This window comes from Dermacentor variabilis, chromosome 2 (assembly GCF_050947875.1).
Source record: "Dermacentor variabilis isolate Ectoservices chromosome 2, ASM5094787v1, whole genome shotgun sequence".
In the NCBI taxonomy this organism is placed as follows: domain Eukaryota; kingdom Metazoa; phylum Arthropoda; class Arachnida; order Ixodida; family Ixodidae; genus Dermacentor; species Dermacentor variabilis.
Window position 1 is genome coordinate 126,900,556 of NC_134569.1, and position 23,175 is coordinate 126,923,730.

At 43.3% G+C, this 23,175-nt stretch overlaps 1 protein-coding gene across 2 annotated transcripts in view; it reads left to right on the plus strand.

Annotated features, from left to right (window-relative positions):
- The window catches only part of RpL8 (ribosomal protein L8), a 67,810-nt gene that overhangs the window by 7,279 nt on the left and 37,356 nt on the right, over nucleotides 1–23,175 (plus strand). The window contains exons 2-3 of one of the 2 annotated variants that reach the window (XM_075681965.1): nucleotides 2,608–2,817; nucleotides 10,808–12,491. In XM_075681965.1, the coding sequence (XP_075538080.1) occupies nucleotides 2,608–2,817; nucleotides 10,808–11,715 (1,118 nt within the window). In that variant the 3' untranslated portion in view covers nucleotides 11,716–12,491. Of the gene's footprint in view, nucleotides 1–2,607; nucleotides 2,818–10,807; nucleotides 12,492–23,175 lie in introns of those variants that run through there. The other variant, XM_075681966.1, reaches the window with a different exon arrangement.

Consider the following 23,175-nt stretch of genomic DNA (forward strand, 5'->3'; position numbering starts at 1 on the left):
GAGTGCCCACTGAAGGTGAAGCTCATAGGGAAGCTGTTTAAATGTGCCTTGATGGACGATTCAGTGGTCAATGTGGTTGGTGCATGGAAAACAAGCCTTGCTGATGGTACCATGGCAGGAAAATGTGCGTTGACAGTGGTGCAGACACAGCTTGCTCCAGGAAGATGTGTGGAAATGCATTCCAAGTCAGTGAGTGTGTCAGTTGGTAATGCCAACAGGAATAAGATTGCAGCCTGCGCAGGACAGAAGCAAGGGTTATGGGTCATGTTGAAAGTGCTGCTCAAGTGCCCATTGCTTGTGTATGGCCTGGGCCTCCCTTCACTGCACATGGTGCACTGGGTACATGTTGCAAGGAAGGGAGGTATGATGATGTTGCTCCAGATTGCATGGGATAAGCTTACAGTTTGAGGCGGTGGGTGGCTGAGCTAGGCAAAGAGCACCAGGCATTGAGAGAATAGACCTCCTCGTTTCTGCAACCCCCAACATTGTTTGCCAGCTGCAGCGGCCACATCTCGATGAGCGCGAAATGCAAAAACGACCATGTCCCGTGAATTGGGTGCTCATTAAAGATCCCCAGGTGGTCAAAATTAATCCAGTCTCCCACTATGGTGTGCTTCATAATTAAATCGTGGTTTTGGCACATAAAACCCTAGAATTTATTCTGTTCACCAGATCATGTGGGTAACTTGGGCTGTTGTATTCTTAAGCTTGTTGATTAATATTGTGTGGGTGCGATCTGACTGGAAAACCATTCCCGATGTCTTCACACTCTGGGACAGAAAGATGGTGCGTCCCTCCAGCTGTATGTTGACATTGGGCAAGTCGGGTGCATGCTTCTTTTTCGTGGTAAGACCAGGAGTAGCCTTGACTTTTGGAGGGTGCAGCTGAGGCCGCATGACTTAGCATGATCGCTCACCACATCTGCTGCATCTTGCAAGTGGCTCTTCATTGCCCCGATTCACCCTGTGGTTGACCAGATCGTAATGTCATCTGCGTATAGGCCATGCTGGATCCATGGGAGGCTATAGAGTAGTGGCGGAAAACCGATTAGGGTGATATTGTACAGGAGAAGGGTTAGCACTACGCCCTGTGGTCTGCCACACCCACCCAGTAGGAAGGGGTTTGTGGCTTGCTCCTCGATCTTTAGTGTCGCTTTAGTATGGAAATCGCTGACTTAATAATACGTCCTAGCCCCGCAGCCTAGTGTGTTTAGCCTCCATAAGATTGCTGTATGCTTGATGTTATCGAATGCCCTTTAAGATCCAAGGCAAGGATAGTGGTGGGGGTGTTGCATGTTACTGGTAAATTCACCACCTCCTCTTTCAGCTGAAGTAGGATGTCCTATGTCAAGGTGTAGACGGAATTCTATCAGCGTTGTTGGAAGTTTCCCCAAATTCTGCAAGAATGGCTGTAGCCAGCTGAGAACGATGTGCTCTAGGAGCTTCTCCATGCATGAAGTGGGGGAGATGGTCATTAGGTTCTCAATGGCTGGTGGTTTACCTCGCCTTGGTATGACATGGTCCTCTGCTGTTTTCCAGTCCTTGGGAAGGCTTCCCATCCTCCATACTTTGTTCAGATGGGCAGTAAGCTCTAGCGGTGAGGGGTTACCACTGTTACTTCATGTAGATGAATGTCCTCATCTAGGAGCTTGTTTGGGCTAGCGGTGTAGGGTGGCAGAGGCTCCGATGGCTGTGTGGGGAAGTACTGGGCTTTGAATGTCAAGAGGAGGTCTGCCTCGTTTCGTTGAAATTGGTGGATTACTTGGGCCATGCTGTGGTGGGATTCCATTTTCCTGCTGGCCAGGTTGATTAGGTACTTCAAGCAACTTCCATGTCTAGGAAGTACTCGGCATTCTTGTTAAGCTGTCACAGAGGGATGCTGGTTTTGAACCCGGTTTGCTCAGCGCAGCAGCCAGATGCCCTACCCATTTAACCATGGACTACCCAGTGACCCAAGTTGGTGGGAAAGAGGTTATGCACAAACATGCATACATACGTACATACATTATGCATATATAGTAACATGCATAAGTTCCCCAAAGAGTGCCATTACATTAAAAATGGACTTTGGCAGGGCAGGTAATGTGTAGGGTTTGTAGGGCAGGTAAAAAAATGTGCACGGTAGGTAACTGATGGGCTATAAGGGTTACTGATAGGGTACCAATGGAACAGACATGCTGTTGTGTGCACTAGATATATAGGTAGTGTGATGGAATAGAAAACATGCAAGCATGGCATGGTATTAGCCGGCTTAAGACAGGGCAGTTGGAGATCCTGAAGTGGACATTAACTAGGCTGGTAATGATGACCTTAGGATCTTGCAATCTCTTTGCATTAGTCGGACTATACCAGTAGCTTTAAAATGTACGAGATGAAAAACAAAGTCCAAGATATGTTCTGCTATCATAAACCATGCACAGAAAAAAGTTGCCCTGATTTCTAGTATTCAATGTGAATTGTCCCTTGTAGCCCTTTTGGAATACTGAACCGAAAGGGTTATGTTGTGTTTCACGGCTATCGTAATCTGCTTCTGCATCTTTTTAGTGTCATTTACCTCTTGTCTTTGATGCTATAACAGGACTGCAATCACTCCAATTATTTTCTGCAGGCCTCACAAATGCAACGAGCCTTGCTGAACGTATCACTGTTGCCAAAGCAGCATGTCATGCCCCTTCAAAGGTTGTTGGTCAGGTCGAGGTTGGCACGCAGTGCAGCTTACCTCTGGCTGACAAGTCTGTTGGATGCTCCTTCAAAGCATGCAGTGAATCGAGGAGCGTGCAGGCTACAGAGGCTGTGGATCAGTCGAGCTCCACCTCAGGTGGGCAGGGACCGGCACTTCTCTTACTTGTTACTTGCTTGTGTGAGTTTGCGGTAAATGGTGAAGTCTGCCTGGCTTGGTACGACCTGCTCAATTGTGTAGGACATTCTGCTACTAAGGGCAAATGAGAAGGTTTCCAATTCTTGTCCCGGCGGCTGCACTTCGATGGGTGCGTACCTAGATTTAAGTGCACGTTAAAGAAGCCCAGGTGGTCAAAATTATTCCAGAGTCCCCCATTACGGCATGCCTCATAATCATAGCATGGTTTTGGCATGTAAAACCCCATAATGTAAAAGAAGAGGATTCTTGTCTGCATTCTGATTGGTGAAAAATGCAAAAATACTGCTGTACTGAGCACAATGAAGCACCTTAGGTGGTAGAGCTTAATCCGGAATGCTCTTGCCCTGATGTCTGTTGTTGTCTTTACATTGTGTTAAGATAAGGTTAAACCCAGTGAGTCTCTTAGTTATGCTTGAGTCAGTGTATTAGTGTAAAAACATGAATACAGATTAATACGGAATGTAAATCGACCCCTGTGTTAGAGGTGAATAAAACTATAACAAAAATTCTTTAATGGAGTGAACTACAAAACATACTTTGTTTTATCAATATGCTCATTCATTGAAGAAGGCAAAAACCATACGGGAACTGACGGGATTTTTTTTCCGGGACAGCTTTGCGTCGCGACATCCTTTAGCATATCATCGCTGATGACTAAGCAGGACCAGGCACACTCAACCCAGTCATCTGGCAGTGAGCAGCGCACTCCGGGCACTGGAGGTGCAGGCCAGCGATCACTGCGCCTACCTGTGATGACTGCTGGCCATATGCTTGTTTTGATGGTTTCCCACCGATAGCAGCTTCAAGTTTTTCGTGCAGTGTTTGCAAGCTGCACTGGCCGACGAGACCTCTTTCGCACCGCCAATTTGTCCCAGCGGATAGTTGTTCTTCCGCACCACACTTGTTACAATGTGCTAAAAGCTCATCTGTGTGCTTGCTGATGCGAAAAGTCGAGCCTTTTCACGTCCAGAGACTTCAGAACAAATTTAGTTGCCTTTGCAATGAATTGAATCTACTGTTATCAGTAGAGTTTGTGCACAGTGCTCACAAGGAAATTCTCCCACAGTGTCTTCAAGTTCAATATCAACAGTGTAGCTGTTGGGTAACAAAGCTTCCAGTGAAAATTGACAGTTACACTGTTTCACTTTCTCTTCAGAGAGACCAAACGGTGCACTGCCACAATCCTCCTGTACACTTCCCCCGTTTTATCACATGTGCATGGAGGTGGGAGCGGAAAGGTGGTGCCAGTAATCGGGATGCTGCTGCGCTAACTTTCACTGCCGGTGCTCTGCGAAAGACGCGGGTCAAAATGGAGGTGCATGTACTTGAAGGCGAGGGGAATTCGTGGTTGCGGTTCATAGCTGCATATTCACGTGCTTCATATTTTTTTGTATGCACTGCCAACAACTTAATGTGCTTGTGAGATATTTTTCTGGGCAACAAAAAGGAGTTCTTGAACATTTGTAATAATTTCAGCTTGGATATGCAACCTCACATGTTCTGTTTAGTGCTGCGAAGGAAGTGATACAGGATCTTCCCAGAGACAAGTTGTGCTTCTACAGCGACAGGCCTAACATCATGAAAAGCCTAAAAAAATTTATGCAGAAGCTTGCTCCTCTCCACGCAGCCCAGTGTCATTAGTATAAGCGTTAGGGAACTTGATCCGAATAATATAAACGACAGCACTGCAGCAACGCGAACTGCAGTGCAAGTTGAAACGATGATGCAAGGAAACTATTGCAGATGGTCGCACCAGGTGCGCAGATGATGTTCCAATCATAAGCCATTATCGCTCTTTAGTGCCCAGTCTGTGTCAAACCATTATCAACTGTACTCCAGCAGTGGCTGCATATGGCATGCCTGGACCCTACCTTCAAAGCGATCTGCGATGGGGACAGAGTGCACCTAGTGCTAATAGCTTCGTGTGTGCTATGTTCTCGCCACTTAGCTCACGTTGAAGCGAGAGACAGCACAAAGGTCAATTCACTCGCTGCTGCAGGCCCTGTCTTGAAAGTGATCGTCTTGCTTGACGAATGAATGGACGGGTTTCCTCATTTGGTAGGCATAGAAATGTTTACGTATTTAAAGAACAAAAAATATGTGAGCTCCAAATTTGTTGATATTGGGGAGTGTTCACTGCACAAAGCGTACAATGCTTTTGGACATGCACTGGCTGCATTTGGTAGTGGTGCAGAAGCAGCAGTAGTTGAGAACTCTTGCTTCTTTAGAAACTCAGCATTGCAAAGAGAGCATCTTAAAACCAGCCAGAACGCCCTAAATCTAGCCGAGAATGTTTTTCTACACGACGTGAGCTTGCATTGGCTGTCACTTGGCCTGGCTCTTAACCGGCTGATTCAGCAGCTGCCAGCAGTGAAAAAAGTGGTGCTGTCCAATCAAAATGTTCGCTGTGCTCGTGTGCTGTATAACCACCTGAAAGTATCCCTTGCAGATAGAACTTTTCTGACCAAGGCACTTTTGTTGCACAACTACACAGATTTGTTTAAGTTTTTGACTCTGTTCCTAAGAGCAGAGTCATTGCTACACATTCTTTTTTCCAAAGTGGAAGTTTGGGTCAACAAGGTCCTTGGACGTTTTTTATGCAAGGAAGTCTACCAAGAAAAGTCTGGGGAAGAACTTACACTTCTTGACATTGGTTGGTCATCAAACTGGAGAGAACACATTGAATTGGCGTCAACACTGAAGCTGCCCTCTCAGACTGGGCACCAGATGAAAAACTGCTTCAATTTGGAGCAAGGAGCTTTTATATCAATGCAGCTGGTTACCTGCTCTCCAAGCTTCCACTTGGAAATGCTTTGCTGAAGGACCTCAGCTGCCTGAACCCAAGCCTTCTGAGGGTAGAAAGTTATGCTGCATGTTTGAGGAACATGGCAAAGGAGCTTCAAGTAATTACACCTCATCAGGTATCCTCTTTAATGGATGAATTCAGCCTTGTGACAATGAAAACATTGCTTATCACCCTTTGTATAAGCTGGACAAGTTTTGGCAGATCTTTGAGGTGACGCTACAAGACAGGGCACCAAAGTAGCCATTACTGGGAGCACTTGTAAAGGTGCTGTTAAGCCTCTCGTATGGCAATGCTGATGTAGAGAGAGGTTTCAGCGAAAATAGGCACATGCTTCGTGATAGATGTAGCCTCTCGATTTCAAGTGTCAGCGGCCTTCGGTTTATAACGTCATTCTCTGAAAGATTCAGCCGCAATGTAGCAGCAGTGCCCCTAAATGGTGAGCTCATGAGCCGTCAAGGGCTGTCGGAAACACCAGATGCAGTGACTTGAAGCTCAAGCATCGGCTAACTACCTAAAAAGAAACCAAAGCCACATGATTTGAATGCTGTTGGCAAAGGTGGCTAAGAGGAAGAACTGCAGGCTGAAATCAATTCTACTAAGATGCTGGGCAATGCTGAACTTCTCATTTTAAGAGGCATGAGCAAAAAATGCTTCACTGATGTGCAGAGTGGCCAGGCCCTTCTAACAGATGGCTATAGAAAGCTCTCCAAAGCCTTGGCAAACCTTCAGTCCTTGCAGAAAATGAAGTCATGCAACCTTTCATGCAGATATTTATGGTAATATGCCTGTGCCATATTCTGTTGAATTAGTGTTTCTGCACTGGAAATAAATTGTCAAAAAATCTATGTTGCAATCTTGTTATGGTTTGTAGGGCTCTCTTTCTTTTTCTTTTTTATTTGCACATTTAGGAATTGCATGGCTCTGAGTACTAGTTCTTGCGAAACATTTTAGTGAGCCAAAATCACCTGCTTCTGAAAGTTGGAAAGTCTCCTCCAAATAAGCATTTTTCGTGCTCCTTGAACTGCTCCAAGTAGGCAATTGTCTGTTCCACCAGTGTATGTGTGCCCTGAGCAAACACCTCATATGGTATGCATAAACACTTTGTTAACAATAAATCACCTTTAAACTGACAAGCAACACATAATCTTGAGATCATAGTGATGTTTCTAGTGACTGTTGAGGGCTTCACCTGCTTTTAGGAACTTCCCAAAATAATCTTGCTCGAGGCAAGTACCCTACTAATATATGGCGACTAGGGCTGCCACAAAACAGCAAGACAGATACTGTCACAATTACCTTTTTATTGATCCTTTTTGCAGCAATCCCGTGGGTGCTGCCATGTTTGATCATGTGGTGATGCGTCCATTACTTGCCTCAGCTGCCTCCATTACATCTTCATGTTTACTATGTATGTACACGACGCCCGGTGCGGTTCAGGAAGCCTTTGCTTTGGGAGCTATTGTCACAATCAATTGACGGGCGACTTCTAAAAGAGGTCGTTAAAATCCGAGTTGTCGAAGGGGCAGCGCAGCACCAACAAAAGACCAAGGCGCGAGCTCATGAGCCAGCCTGTCCTCGTCGTCTTCTGGGAGCAAGTGGCCCAAGCGCGTGGCAACATCGCAGACTGGATAACTGGATGGACGACACGAAGCTTTGGCCACAGCTTCAGAGGATACATAAAAGCGCTTTTAGAGCTCGTTAAGCTTTGTCCAAATGGTGCCAGCATCGTATATGGTGCATGTTCTAAAAGCGAGGCTGAAAGTGTATTCCAAGCTATGCAAATTTTCTGCTTATGAATTGAATCAGGATCAGTGTGTTTTGTTCTTCATTCATCATTTAGCAAATACTTTGAAGCAGCGGCTTGTCACATTTCTGACTCAGTGAAGTTTGTCAGTGTGGTCACTATCTGATTATTTTCTGCCTAATTACTCACAGATGTGCCCAGTTGCAACAGATTTGTTCTTGTGGCACACAAAGCTTGACCATAGCTTCTCTGTGCTTGTAATAGCTTGTAGCAAGGATGTATTATCGCTGGTGACTCGTTTACTCCTGTGGACAGTCACGAAACATTCAGCTTCTACCATTCGTGTGATGTCTGTCTATCCACTGTCACCCATGCTTTGGCGCATTGATTCAAATGTGAGCCTGTTTGCATATTCTTAATATGTTGGCGATAGAGTGGGAGTAAGTGTACGTGCAAGTCGGGGCAGATGTGTATAGATAATATGCACGAAGCTTACTATGCCAGGAGGCAGCGGTACTCCCTTTGTCATTATTTAATGAGCAGTACTCACTCTTTCCAACATTCTTGGGTTGAAGTCTTTGGAGGTTAGCGATACAACGCCGGTGGATGAGCGACATTTTTTTAATCCACACATGACGTCGTGCATCGAGAAGGGTCAGCAACAGGCTGTCCATATGTAGCAACGATCCATGAACTTAATGACATATTCATTCTATTCCTTAATATGCCAGTCGCAATTATTGCAGCCACCTATTGCCCACATCTTCAATCTACTGCGCCACATTTTGCAGCATGAATGTAGCCCAGTGCGTGAGTGAAAACCCATTTGCATTTCCAACAGCTGATTGCACAGAAACGGAGCAGAAGCGGTAATGGTTTCTTATTCATGTGCTTTCGCTGGGGCAATGGGCAGTGCGCCACTGAAAGCGCCATCTCGTTTCTCGAGAACAAACTCCGCGAAAAGAGTCAATATGCATTTTTTGTCATCTGGCAGTGCCTCTTTCTTCAGCATCTTTAGTGCTTCTCACAAACTAAACCTATTCTTTATAAGACTTGACGTAAGTTTTGCAATAAAAAATTCAGGAGAGTTAGCAGGTACGCAGTGAGTACAATAGTGGCCATATGTTGTTATAGACTGAACTGTGAGGTCACCTCACAGGATGCCCAACACAATTTAACAATGTAATACATCATACTAGGATGTAGTTGTGCCCGGCGTTGCACACAAAGCACTAATGGGTTACATCAGTGCTTTGTGTACCGTCATGCAAGTTTTTCATGAGTGGTCTAATTGCTGCAACTTCAGTCTTCATGTTTTTTAAGAGGAAAGCACAGCGATCAGGTACATAAGCTTGCTTTTCTTGAGGTGTTTCACGAAATAGTAAACAGGCAGATTTTACTTTTCAGGTGAGTGAAACTGGTGTGCATGGAGCATGTCATATTGCATGTGGCTATTTCACGCCAATAGCTGGGTGGTATATAATTGGAGCTTCACCGATTGCAGTTGCTATGTCTGTCCATTCTGTTCCCAAGCTTGAGCGCTTGCTTTTTGAGGTGCAGGATTAGTAGATGGCGTACACACACTCTGTCATAAACAAGCCTCGGGCCTGTACTTAATAGATGGTCTTACAAGCTTTGAAGATATTGACGTTTTCTGCATGAACAGCGACATGGCATGACTGCGATTTTACTTATATCCATGCAGGAATTCTGCTTAAATTTTGCTGGCAATGGGCTACCTTAAATACAGCGGTTAAGGGGCACGAAGAGCGAGAGCATGACATAAACTGCATTTTGTGAACACATTCTATGCGTTCAGGCTGTGGTTCCACTATGCAAGGTTTATGGTTCTTGTGGCCTCTGAGACTGCACGGCAGCCAGGAAAGTGGCTTCTGGTCACGGTGCTTTTGAATGAAACCTCGGACAGTTCACAACAGCTGGATCACGCGACTGTGACGCGCTCTTCTGTCAGGACTAGTCAGATCGAAAGCCACAGACAGTTTGCGGACAGTCCCGGACTGCATAATCGAAGAGGCCCATTGTGCACACTTGCCTCCCTTGTTTTTGTTGAGCAGTTGAGGTTATGTTATACCTTTACCTGCTAGTGTGTTAATTTTCATTGCACTTTGCAGAGGGAAAGGTTTGTTTTGACCATCTCTTGTCAGTTTCAGCATTCATTTGCCGCAATTTTGTGATGTCAGAGCACAAGAAACAGAGTGCATGTCAAATTGTTTCGCTTTGCGCAAGACTGCAACTGAAGATGTCATTCTGTGTTAGGCCTATAAGGATGACACTAAGTGAAAACCAGATGGGCAGGTAGTTTTCTCAGATAAAAAATGGTGAGATGTCACTCAAAAAGAAGCTGTCATATTTTTGCACATATGACCCATACCAAAAATTCAAAAATTTTAACAGTAAAGTTGAAATGCAGATTATAAATGATTTTCACATTGAGGTTTGGCTTCATGGCAGTGCAGCACGCTGCCATGAAGCCGCTCCTCAGGGCAAGGTTCTTTGCCATTCAAAGTGTCGTTATCTCCTAGGATACCCCACCATCTTTCCATCCCTGCTCCCTTCTCCCATCCTTAGTGGTTGCCCATTCTCCTCCTCTGTACAGGTTGCCATTTTACGTTTAGCAGCTAGCAAATAGTGCACACAGCACCGGCAAAGTAGAGCGGAGATCGTGATGAGCTGCGCTCAGTGACCCCGCAGCATTGCCGACAAGGGGGGAACAGAGTCGCTGGCCAGCAATACAACTTACACAAATCATTTATCCTTGGATGGAGCTGTTCTGAAAGGGAGTGTGAGTTGTACGTGTTGACGGGTTATACACGAGAAAATACAGAATCTCTTAGCTCACTCTTTACAATCTCAACTTATGAAAATGTTGCCAAAGTTCGGCATTTCATGAACAAGGAGAAATTCACTGATGAAGTTTCATATGAGATAAATTTGTCATGCCAGTGTACCGTAGTAGGTTTTGCAAGTGCCAGACATATCCACTAAACCTCGAATGTTCATTGAAGATAGAGAGCAAGCTGGGTTGAAGTTTCTTGACATAGCTTTCTAGGGGTACTTGAAATTCATTAAAATCAATAAACACTCCACGTTCTCTCGATCTGTAATTTTTTATCTTTCTGAAAAATTATTTCTTGGTGAATATATAGGTGGACCTCACAAACAGCATCAGGAATCATTCAAATACAGAAATATTGAGTAAATCAAAGAACACCATTAGGCGTGCTTTGTTGCATCATACTTGAAATCACCCTCAAGATCCCCAAAATCAAAAAAAGAAAAAAAAGGCTAGCCATTAACTTTAGTATCTGTATTCTTTTTTCAAATTTAAAATAATTTCCACTTTTGTTTTATTTGTGCAGCATCGAGGCCTTCTATTTCTCCATCAACTGCCAAATGTGACAACACGCAGCAAGGATGCCTCCTTCGATGTCATCTCTGTGACTATGCGACTGATAAACTGTTTCGTCTGGAAGCACACACCAAGGTCCATACTGGAAAGCATCTGTTTGAATGTCATTTGTGCCCTCTGAGCTTCTCAAGAAGGAACACCCTGCACAGGCACCTGTTCATCCATACTGGCAGGCATCCATTTAAATGCCCTTCATGTCCTCGGAGCTTTTCAAAAAAAGTTGCCCTGAACAGGCACCTGTGCGTTCACGGGGGTGAGCGACCATTTCAGTGCTCTTTGTGCCTTCAGGGTTTCTCACAAAAGAGCCACCTGAAAGAGCACCTGCGCACCCACACAGGTGAGAAGCCATTTCAGTGCCCTTCATGTCTTCAGAGCTTCTCGCATAAGTCCAGCATGAAGCACCATCTGCGCACCCACACAGGTGAGAAGCCATTTCAATGCCCTTCATGCCCTCAGAGCTTCTCGCATAAATCCAGCATGAAGAAACACCTGCGCACTCACACAGGTGAGAAGCCATTTCAATGCCCTTCATGCCCTCGGAGCTTCTCTCGCAAGTCCATCATGAAAGAACACTTGCGCACTCACACAGGTGAGAAGCCATTTCAATGTCCTTCATGCCCGTGGAGCTTCTCACGCAAGTCCAGCATGAAGGAACACCTGCGCACCCACACAGGCGAGAAGCCATTTCAATGCCCTTCATGCCCTCAGAGCTTCTCGCGCAAGTCCAGCATGAAGGAACACCTGCGCATTCATACAGGTGTGCGACCCTACCGTTGCACCGTCTGCTCTGAGTCCTTTGTGCGGGCTGATTACTTAAGCAGACATAAAAGAACACAGCACCACAGTACTGTAGATTAGGTCTACTTTCTTGCATTAGTATAGCACGACCACCTGCGCATTCATACAGGTGACTGACCACGCCTGTTGCACCATCTGCTCCAAGTGTCCTTTGCACAGGCTGGTTGCTTGTGCAGACATAAAAGAACACAGCACCATGATATTGTAGAGTACTTCAACAGATACGTTGAACTATTGTTTTAATTAGGAATCTACAAACGTGTAGCATGCTGCATGGTGTTCTGCTGCACCAAGTAGCACAAGTACCCATATGCTCCCACTAACCCTTATTTGGAAAGCGCGGTAGGAGAAAATGTGTTTAATTGCCATGACACCTACAGATCCTGCAGTGCTCTTGTTGGAAAAGTGCATGGTACTACCGTTAAGATGTACTGTTGTTCGACAACACTGTATAGGTATTGCAGGGAGCCAACTTTCAATATGTTTTTCTCCCTTAAAAAATACTCCGACTAAACTTCCTCAAGCATAACAAAGTATGACACCATCTTCATGCCTGCTGCTGAATGCACTATCATTGGTATATTTATATAGAATGCAATAATGTGCAATTTACTGACAAAAGCACCATTTTCTTAAATTTTGGAGTACATTTTCTCTACTTTTGATGTTGGTTGCACACCAAAGCACTTTTCGCAAATTTTCTACGAACGTCAGGTAACAGAACAACAGTGAACAAAGCGAAAATTTATGTGTTAAAAAAAAAAAAACATATTCCCTGGAATGTGCATTTTGGTTTGGAAATGAACACAGCAAAAATAAAGTCGTCTACCTCTCTGGATACTGTCTGGTCGTACCGTGGCCCGTTGCCGGCTTAGCAGCTTAGCAGTATTGCATTTAGAAGCATGATGTCGTGGGATAAAATCTCGGCCATGACAGCCATGTTTCGATGGGGGTGAAAGGCAAAAATGCCCACGTCCCATGCATTGAGGGGCACATTAAAGATCTCCAGTTGGTCAAAATTAATATCATGGCGTGCCTCGTAATGAGATTGTGGTTTTGGCATGTAAAACTCCAGAATTCAATGTAATTCTGGTTATACCATGCTGTAACATATTGGAATTCAGAAACAGAGGAAGGTAGTCTTTTTGTGTCTTGGGTGTCTGGCAGAGGTACACGGCACTGGTCCCACATACAACTACAAAATGAATCCCGGTGGGTGATTCAATGATTTAGGTGTGAAATAAATAAATAAACATTTCAAGAGAACCCATCTCATGATTACTCGATGTGAATGTGATTATATTAGCATTCAAGCAGTTTAGTGATGCATTGTATTGCCGAAGACACCTGTATTTCCGATCTGTAGTGGTTACTCTGAAATTTCAATTCTGTTGGCTGTATGCTATATACAGTCTCTGGAATTAATCTAGTTTTCTATGATATGCTCACCAGGGTTTGACATGATGGTGGCGCAGTGATCATGGAAGGACGAAGAATGAATGAAGTTGACCGAACGATAAAGGCACTATGACAAGTACGTGATGATGACAATGGAATGAAAATTCTGATATGATGACACATGATATAACGAAGACATTGTGACGATGACGGCAAAGCAACAGAATGAGGAGCGTGCGATTTCAGTGACGTGATTAATGCATGACCATGACAGCGTCACGACGACGGTGTGACGAGAATTGGATGCATGATGAGAGTTGGGATAACGATTGAATGACCACAATGGCATCACGACCACAAGCACATACCGAGTGGCCAATGCTGCAATCCTTTCTACTTGTTTTCCTTGCCTCACCACAAACATCTACTTTGGACATTTCATGATTGCACAACCACTGCAAATGTTACTGCACAAAGCAGCTATGAAGCAGGAAACTGGCCAGTAACCGTTTCCGTAAGTCTGCAGTCTGTTACCATCGGATGGGTCTGCATGCAGTCACTCTGACATCAGTGTCAAATGCAAGATGTTGTCCAACTCATGCTTTTGTCTAGGCAACAAAGAGAAGCAGAATTTGCTGATTTCTGATGAAGCAGAAGTGATTTCTTCCCATTTGTTTACCAGTTTCAAGCAAGCCAAGGAGTGCCACGCTGATATGAAGTAACTGATGTGAGCTTGTTGAAACCACCGCACAAGTTGACTAACACGTCCATGCTTGCCTGCGATTTGTGTAATGGGTTGAAGATGTGTGGACTAGATATTTGGGAAGCAGTTGAAGATATGCAACTTGCAAGGTAATACATAGTACAAGGGAATGCAAGTTATGTTGTTGAAAGAGTGATGTTCTTGGTACACTATACTTGACTGTGTGTCCTTAGCTCCCTTTTAGAGTAGATATCGCACTGCAGTGCAGTGCTGAGCAAAAGGCTATTACTTAGATTTTTCCTTCTGCTTGCGTAAGCTGCGAATTTTCCCAGTTTTTCTTTTTTCTTTATGATTGGCCCAATCTTTTTGACATTGTGAAAAATATCTTGGAAAATCGGTTGCGGTCTTTTCACATTTTTTAGTCAGAGAATTCTCACTGTATAAATCATGGGAAAACATGGAAAAGTCAGGGAATTTTAAAAAAAAGGAATTTGCGAGACACCCAGTTTACGTACACAGCCAAGAACACCTGGCGGTCAAAATTATTTCGTAGCTTCCTACTACAACATGCCTCGCAATCAGACTGTGGCTTTGGCACTTAAAACCCCAAAATTAATTTTTTTTTTCGATTACTAAAAATAGGGGTGCTTAAATATTAAATTTTCGATTTTGAAGCAATTTTGAATAATGAAAACCAAGTGCGAATTGCATCAAATATTTTTTAAGCATGATTACTATTGTTTTTGCAAAAACGCTTTTTTTCACCAACCAGAGGTACAGGAAAATTATGGCATAACTCATCTCTCGATGACTTGATGGTATTATTCGAACGATGCAGCAACCCACCATATTTCTAAAGTCACGTTTATTGAACATCCATAGTGGTCATTTTGAGACTTCCATTGCTTCGGCTATATGCGACTTCTGTATCGTCTCGCGTACTATGGTACTGAATTGCAAAGGTTGTCTATGAGCATAAGGGCATGAAAACGACTGTGGGATGCCGACGCAGTGACAACGATAGAATAGCAAAGAAGGAATGATGATAGAATCACAAAGGCGATATGACAACAATATGATGGCAATTCCTGAATGGCAGTAGCATGACAACATGAGGACAATGGAATGACAATGATGGCACGACCACAGTGGCACAACAACAGCGTTATTTCAATGAATGCATGATGGCGACTGTCTGATCGCACAATGATGATGATGATGCAACAATGGTAGCATAATTGCATTTGAATGATGAAGAAGGAATGACATTGAGCATCGATGAAGGCTGATTACTGCAACTGCAGCATGATGACAACACAGTGATATTTCTCAGGTGATGACAGTAGTAAAATGACAGTGTTATGACCATATCGACTGTGTGACGATGATAGCATGATGCGGGCGGAATATCGAAGTTATAGTGATTGTCACTATAACTGTCACTATAAAGATGGGCCGACCGGGATGGCATTGTGATGAAGGTATTACAAATATGCATGTCAACAAAGCAATGACAACAATAGGATAACGGTTAGCGCATGACAACAATGGTATGACAATGACTATCATAAAGCCTGTATTGCAATGATGGCATGATGACAATGGCATGAGGAGAGTATGATAACGAAGCTGGAGTGTCAACAATGGCATGACCACAACAGCATGACATTGATGGCATAATCTTGACTGAATGATGACAGAATCATTACGATAGAATGACGAAAAAGAAATTGCAACAATAAAATGAAGGCATTATGACAATGACGCAACAATATATATGATGACAATGGAATGACTGACAGCATCTGTACATCTGAATTTGTGTGCTAGGGAAGGCATAGAATAGAGAGTTTCTCCACGCCGGTGCCTGCAAATGCCGATAATTGCTCCCTTGCTTGCCACATGCTCAGTGGCACATACACGGTGACTCAAGTTGCCAAGAGGTTCATTGAAGTGGCACTCACCCAGTGCATTCATGGTGCAGCTTGCTAAAGTGTTGGCATGAAAGCTGTTCATGGAAAAGAGGCGCATATCCAGTGCGTTTGTGGCGCAGCCTTCTAATGCATCCTGTTGCTGTCCTTAAAGAATCTTTGTGATGTAGGTTCAATTCCGCTCAGCATCGAAGAAATTTAAGTGATATTTTTTGTCATTCGAAAGTACCGCATTCCCAGTGGCATATACATTGTTACCCAAGTTGGCGTCAGACATTCGTTGAAGTGCAGCAAACACCTAATGGCACGTACCCTGTGACCCACACTGGCGTGCCATGCATTTCAGAGGCCGTGTGCAGGCTTTGCGGTGGCAGCATCTAATAGCGCAGTGTTCTTGGGGAAGCGTTAAAGAGGAGTTTTGCTGCAGTATAAGCCTCATACATAAATCGTTGGCACTACATGTGTCGCTATATTGATTCAATGATAACACATTGCCATTGACAGTCATCGTGAGACGAGTTCTGCCACATTTTATTTTCATTAATAAACCTGCAATTGTGAATCAGTGCTTGTGTGTGTGCCTTAATTTCCTCATGTGATGTTTTGCTGTGTTGTTTAGCTGATGTCATTTTTCAGTGGCAATGCCGATGTCACTGTTATTGATTTTCAGTGTTTTAAGCTATAATGGTGTGCCCAACACAATACAAAAAAAGTGAAATAAATAGACACAATATGCATATTTGGAAGAGTGGTTGCTTACAATGGGGGGAGGGGAACTTCTGAGGAAACGTCTGAAACAATGAAATAATTATTTTACTTTTAAAGCTTTGTGAGTGGTTGCAACAGCATTCTAGCTACATTATCACCAGGTCATCAGTGGTAAATGATAAACAAATCCTGACTTTATACCAACTAATAACTGCCTTGCTGAAGGTGGACAACTGAACTATTTCATGATGGGAGTGATTGGAAGCTTACTTCAATACTGACTGAACCAAATGCAATTTTGCTTCGGTGACCTAGAAAGAACTATCAGTGAGCTTTGCCATTTGGGGAAAATGTGTGTCTTCTGGTAAATGACCGGAGATGCATTTGCCCATTTGTAAGGAAAACAGTGGACATTAATGGGACATTGAAAAGACACTTCAACATTTGAGTGGTTGTTGCAGTTATGAAGAAGGGCACAGCAGCTCCCCTAGCATTCCTGTTTCGTTTATCGTTTCAAGGTTAGCTTGCTGCCTTGGTTTAGTCATTTCACTTCTGCTCCACGTTCGACCTCACATTATGTGTTCTTGTTGCCCCTGCCTTGAACCCCCATCCTTTCTGTGCATATATTTCGCCACACACACAAAAAAAATGTGTTGCAAGTCAGTGCTGTGCCTGTCTCCGTTTCTTTTCCAATCTATCTGCACTGTTTCATTCTAGAATACCGTGTAGGAATTAGACCAAGAAATTCTTTTTCAAATACCTTATATTATCTGTGTTGCACAGCCCAGTTTGTCAGTCCACCTAAATTTATCATCTGAACATTCTGCTTAATGCTTCAATAATTTCGGTATTGTGTACTCTTCTACAGGTCAACCACCACTACATATTTCATGTGAATAAATGTTACTATGCAAAAAGTGTTCACTTGTTTTACTTGAAGACCAAGCAATTGAAGTGATTATGCATGTTATGACTAGGTAAAGTTAATAAAAAGAGACTAAATATATTTAACAAGAAAGTTATATACACACAGAATATACTACTGGTAATGACTACATCAATTAGCATGCCACTGCTGTCAGTCCTATGACCAATGTGACTTGCCAAGCTCTAAGCAGTACAGGCTATGTAGAGCAGTAAGATCAGCCAGCCTTTAGTCTGTCTAGCTTGCGTTCCAGTTTATTTCATGTATACAACCAGAAAGCAGCTTTCTTCAGTCTTTTGCTGAAGATTATGAAAGGTAGCCTGACACTGCCTTGCAATGTTCACTGTCATCTGGCTTACCAGAAGACACCATTTCTGCTAGCAAAAGTAGGTGAAAGGTAAATAAAAACTAAAGTACAGACATTGCTCTAAAGGCCTTCACCTTCACTACATTGTGCAATATGAGAATGGCTTCCCAAAGGGACAAAGCCAGTGCCATGGGCATGCATATTGCTCACCAGCCGCAGTGGCTTCATATCAACACGGGTGACGTGCAAAGACGTGTACTTGAAGATAGGTGTATGTAAAGCACCACACCCTAATAAGACTTCTACCTGTATACATCTGTAGTGTCATTACTGCCAATACAAAGGGGATTTCATGAGCCGGGATGCCATCAGCCTTCTCGTACATAAAGTGTCTCGAGTTTGCAAATAGTGCAAGACTGATCATAACTGTGATGGCCTAGCCATTTCTTCGTTTGGATATGCTGTTCAGTTTGCGCATGGTACAGTGCAAGCATACCACGAATGGGGTTGAGCATTGTAAAAAAAGAGTACACTGCACTGCCTGTTTAATAGCACGGTGACATTTGTGCGGTAAATTTTGTTTTGGTCCCAGAGCTATTGCTTCATACAGTGACCTGCAGTGTCAACGTAACGGTCTAGGATTATCCTAGGATGGGGAGACATTCACTTCTCTACAATAATGAAATGTACTAAAAAATGTTATGTCGCTCAGAATGCGGCATGCCAACTTGACTGCTTTAGCTAAGTGCCTTTCCACAGTGTAAATATGCTTGCCAGGCAGAGTACTATATGGCATGAAAGGAAGCACTTGCCGTCATGTCCTGCTTTTTCTCGCACTAGTCGGTGATGCACCAAGCGTTTCTGTCAACTGTGGGCATCACATGAATTCTTTAAGCACTTGCCCGTGCATAGGGATGCATGTGCACATAAATATACTAGCTGCTGGAGAATGCACTAGTAGCAAGAGCGAGCAGAAGGAGGAGTTAGGCATATCAAATAGTTGAATTCGCAGTGCTCAACTGCGCTGAACCACGTGTACAGGGTTTCCCGCTCAATATAATCCATGCGCCAGGCAATTTAATCCAAGCGCCATTCAAATTAATCTAAGTGCCAGCCATTTTAATCTGAGCATCACTGAATTTAATCAAAACGCCAGCCGAAATAATCCAAATGCCAGTGAATTTCATCCAGGCATAATGCAATTCAAGAACCTTTCAATTTCATGGCCTCTGAAATTTTGCGAACATATTAGGGGTTAATACCTTCAATATAAAAGGGTGAAATGAGGGACCAGTAGGTTTCCCGCCTTGTGACTTAACAACTTTTGGAGTTTTTCTTTTTTTCGCTACTTCGTCATAAGAGCGACACAGCAGATGATGGTTCTCAGCAATTAATTAAGAGGAAACGTCAGCATGAGTATGTTAATTGAGTTAATGACATACGATTTGGCCATGGCTATCGGAACAATAAAGGGTGATTTAATGATAACTATGCCCTGGCCGGGAAGCTTTGGTTGCTAGCGCATACGATTCACTATTTTACTCCAATATCCCCAGCCTTCAAACATCTCGTCATTGATACCACTAAAACGCTCATGAATAACGATTGCACAATACACCTAACTAACCTAACCTAACTGATATGGTAGAGTCGCTAGTGAGCACAAGTGAAATACAACGCGCAGTTCAGGGTTGATGTTTTGCACACCATAACGTTGTGTATGTCAAATGAAATGCGATAAAACGAGTGACTCAACTATGCCCACTATAGACTCGTATCCTTAAGCCACTAGTGCATATTATTCACCTATTTTACTGTCACTGCGGCAGCTTTCACTCGTGAGTGCCATCAGTAGCATCAATCAAGCTGTAACAAGATGGGCACTTATTTGTTACACTGCTGATAACACCGAGTTATTAGTAATCACTAGTGATGCGCTCACTGCAATATTCTCCAACTTTCATACAGAATAGCGTCATAGGCATCAAACGAAATTTCATTCAGACGGTGATTCAATAACTGTAATTTAATAACTATAGGAGATGCTAAGATTCAATCACTAGTGATGAAGAATCATTTTGTGTAGTGTGACGGTCACAGCCATCATCCGTGCACGTCGTCAATGGCATAAATGAAAGTCAATAAATGAGAGTTTTAATCATTTAACATTGCTAATTGACATCACAGAGTCATTAATGATTACTAATGATAAGCTCTGTTCAATGTTCTTGTACTTTTATGCAGCATAGCATCATGCATGTCAAATGAAAACTCTTTTAAACAACGATTCAGTTATGATCATTTACGATCGGTGAACATTTGTTCTGCTACCATTCGTAACTGATGATGCAGGGTTATTAATCATCACTAGTGATAAGCTCATTTGTTTGTTTTCATACTTTCATACAGCATAAAGTCGTGTGTATCAAATTAAAATTGAGTCGAATGGCAATTCATGTTTAATAACTAGGAGGTGCTAGGTATTTGTCACTAATGATCACGAGTCACTTTGTTTGGTATGGCAGCGGCAGCCATCAATTGTGCACAGAGTCATTAATATCTATGAGATTGTCATAGAATCAGCTTTTTTCTGCTGCCATTGCTACCTGATAGTGAAGGGTGATTAGTGATCACTAGTGATAAGCTCAGTTCAGCGTTCTGTTACATTTATAGATCATAGTGTGATGTATCTCAAATGATAAGTAATTCGAACGATGACTCAAGATAAATAACCTGGAGGCGCTAAGAATTAGTCACTGGTAATCACGAATCACTTTGACAGCGGTAGCCATCATTCATTCATTTCGCCACAGGTATGAATGTGTTTCCTGTGAGATTGCAGATGTGATCGAAATACTGGTGGTCAATGGTGACTATGTTCACTTCATTTTTCCTGACTACTCACAAATCACAGCTTCATGGACATAAAATGAAAGATGGCTAAAAAGGTGATTCAATTATGACAATTAGGAACTGACATGTGTGAGTCAGTTGATGCAATGAAGCCAAAGGGAGGTTTTAGTTGCCAACTTTCTGAATTTTTAAGCCTTTTTTCATTAGAACAGCATAACAGGCATCAATTGACATGGAGAACTAAATGAAAACAAGGATGTTAACATAGCAGAAGCAGCGCTTCATCGATTTTCTTGTAGCAGATTGATGGGGAAAGGAGCTAATTCGAAGTTCATCAGCAAAGCTTAGTATGTTGAAGTGCTTTTAAGCTCTTGTGAAGCAATCGATGATCCGCGCTGCAAAGGCGATGCCTGTGAATCGCTCGTACAAATGCTGACCATAAGAGCTATACGTAGATCTGTGAGAGGCAAACTTTATTATTATAAACTAAAAGCACTTTGTTGGAAGGCCATCGACTTTCCTTTGCGTGCAGCACTGAGCAGTTATCACATATTGTGACACTCTAGGGCAGCTTGCACAAAAGTATAGTTGTGGCTGTCGTAGGCAACACACTCTACTCGCAGGATGTGTTGCATTTACTCTCCCACGGCCTCAACTAGCAGTGCCCAGCGATGCTGTTTCTTGGAGATGCCCGGTGGTGTCATGAAAAAACGGTCGCGCTGTTCAGCTAGAAAAGCCTTCACACCAGCCTTGTACTTAAAAAAAACTTTGATTGAATTGAGGAATGGGCTGTAGGGTGGAAGCTGCTTCAGTGAGTGCTCAGTGGTGGCCAAGACAACCTCCTCAGCACGGCGGTGCACTGGCACGTTGTCGAACAAGAACACAGCTTCAGTGCTGGGTTCCCGATGATGAACCTTGGACAGATCACTGAGAAATTCGTTGAATACAGCCCAGTGACTCTTGTCCACTAAAGCCCAATGCAGAAGGCCATTTGCAGACATACAAGCCAAACATTTATATTCACGCCCTTTGTGCTGGTTGCAAGACGACTAGCTGGGGCACCTCGTTTTGCACTGCCAAAACTTCTTGCACACCAACATTGAAATTTGTTTTGTCAATGTAGTACCGCGTCACTGTGGTCCCCTCATTTTGAAGCCATTGAGCGAACTTGTGACGCTCTTCCTTGACATCGGGATCGTTACAGTCAACTAGCCTCTGAGTAACTAACTTAAGTGTATAACCATGGCCATCAAGAAGCCAATCGATAGTCAATTTGATGATTTCGACACCAGGAAACTTCTCTGTCAAAGACATCCTGATTTGCATAAGCATGAAGGATGGATTCTTTTCTACAATTTCACACAGGGTCTCAGCCACATCTTGCCCAAGCTTTTTTGACAAGCCACCGCGTTTCTTAGCTGTTTTGCGATCTGTTGCGGCAATTGAGTGCCCAGTCTTTATATTTATTCCCAGTGTTTGGACCAATTGCTTCAAGTCGCCACCACGTCGGTATGCCTCGGTGATGCGGGAATTAGCCATGGCAGAAACGTGAGCATACCTGGTTATCCAGCAGCATGCATCTTGCCTGCTTCCATGGTTCAAATAATCAAAATGTTCACTTTACATAAAAGCAGAGGCACACCACTCACGATGATCACACAACGCCCTATGCTGGTCATCTGCCTGTCGTCTGCACGGAAGAACCGCACCCCCGACAGATTCAGCAGATATGTTGTTTGCTTTACTTAGAATGGTAGTTTTTCCTCTGGAACATTAGTTCGAGAATTTGTTTTGTACAACAAAACTGCCATATTTCCCAGACGCAAGCTTTTACAGTCTTTATTACCCAATATAAACAAGTGTCTCATTTACGATATCTAGACGATCGCGGTAACACTCCACAGAATACCCTGCAAGAAATGGCTTGCTCTACCTGGAACCTTTGGCATAGTTTTGGCGAGACACATTGAACAAATATCAGTCATGCTTCATTTCTCCTTCTTGCATTCACTGATCCAACTTGACACGTTAACACACATTATTAGGCTGATTAAAAATTAATTTGAACTTTTGCTTTATGACATCAAAGCACTGTGATGCTCGGAAGCCTAGCTTATCCAAGACCCACCTGGCTTCTTGTGAGCCCATAGTATACAAGAATGTTCTTACTTTTACCTAGTCAGTAGCATACCAGTCGGTAGACCGGAAGCAAAATTAATACTCACACTGGAAAATTTATTGTGGTCATTCGAAGACCTTCTTAATGTTGGACCATAGAAGTGGCAGGCTCATGGCGGTCATGAGAATAAGATTTCCCGCCGCTCAACGTTCACCATTCTTAGTCATCAATTGATGAAGCCCGGCAATGCCGGGCCTTTGCGACACAAGCACACACCAAGCGGATGCACACAGTGAACAGAATATACAGGAATATTGGTAAGAAGAGAGTATCCACAACGATTGACCTGACTGATGTCCACAAGCAATGACTGAGAGAAATGGATGATAGGCAAGGTCATATTACAAATAAGCTAAGCTCTCTCTGAAAGGAATAATGTAGGCAAAAATGCGTCAAAAGAAAACAGATACAACCGTTCTTGGCATTTATTATGTACCCTGTTATTAGTACGGTCCTTTTTAAGTGAAGGAAAACAAAACACAAGTAGTGCTGCACACTGGCTTGTCAAGAGGCCTG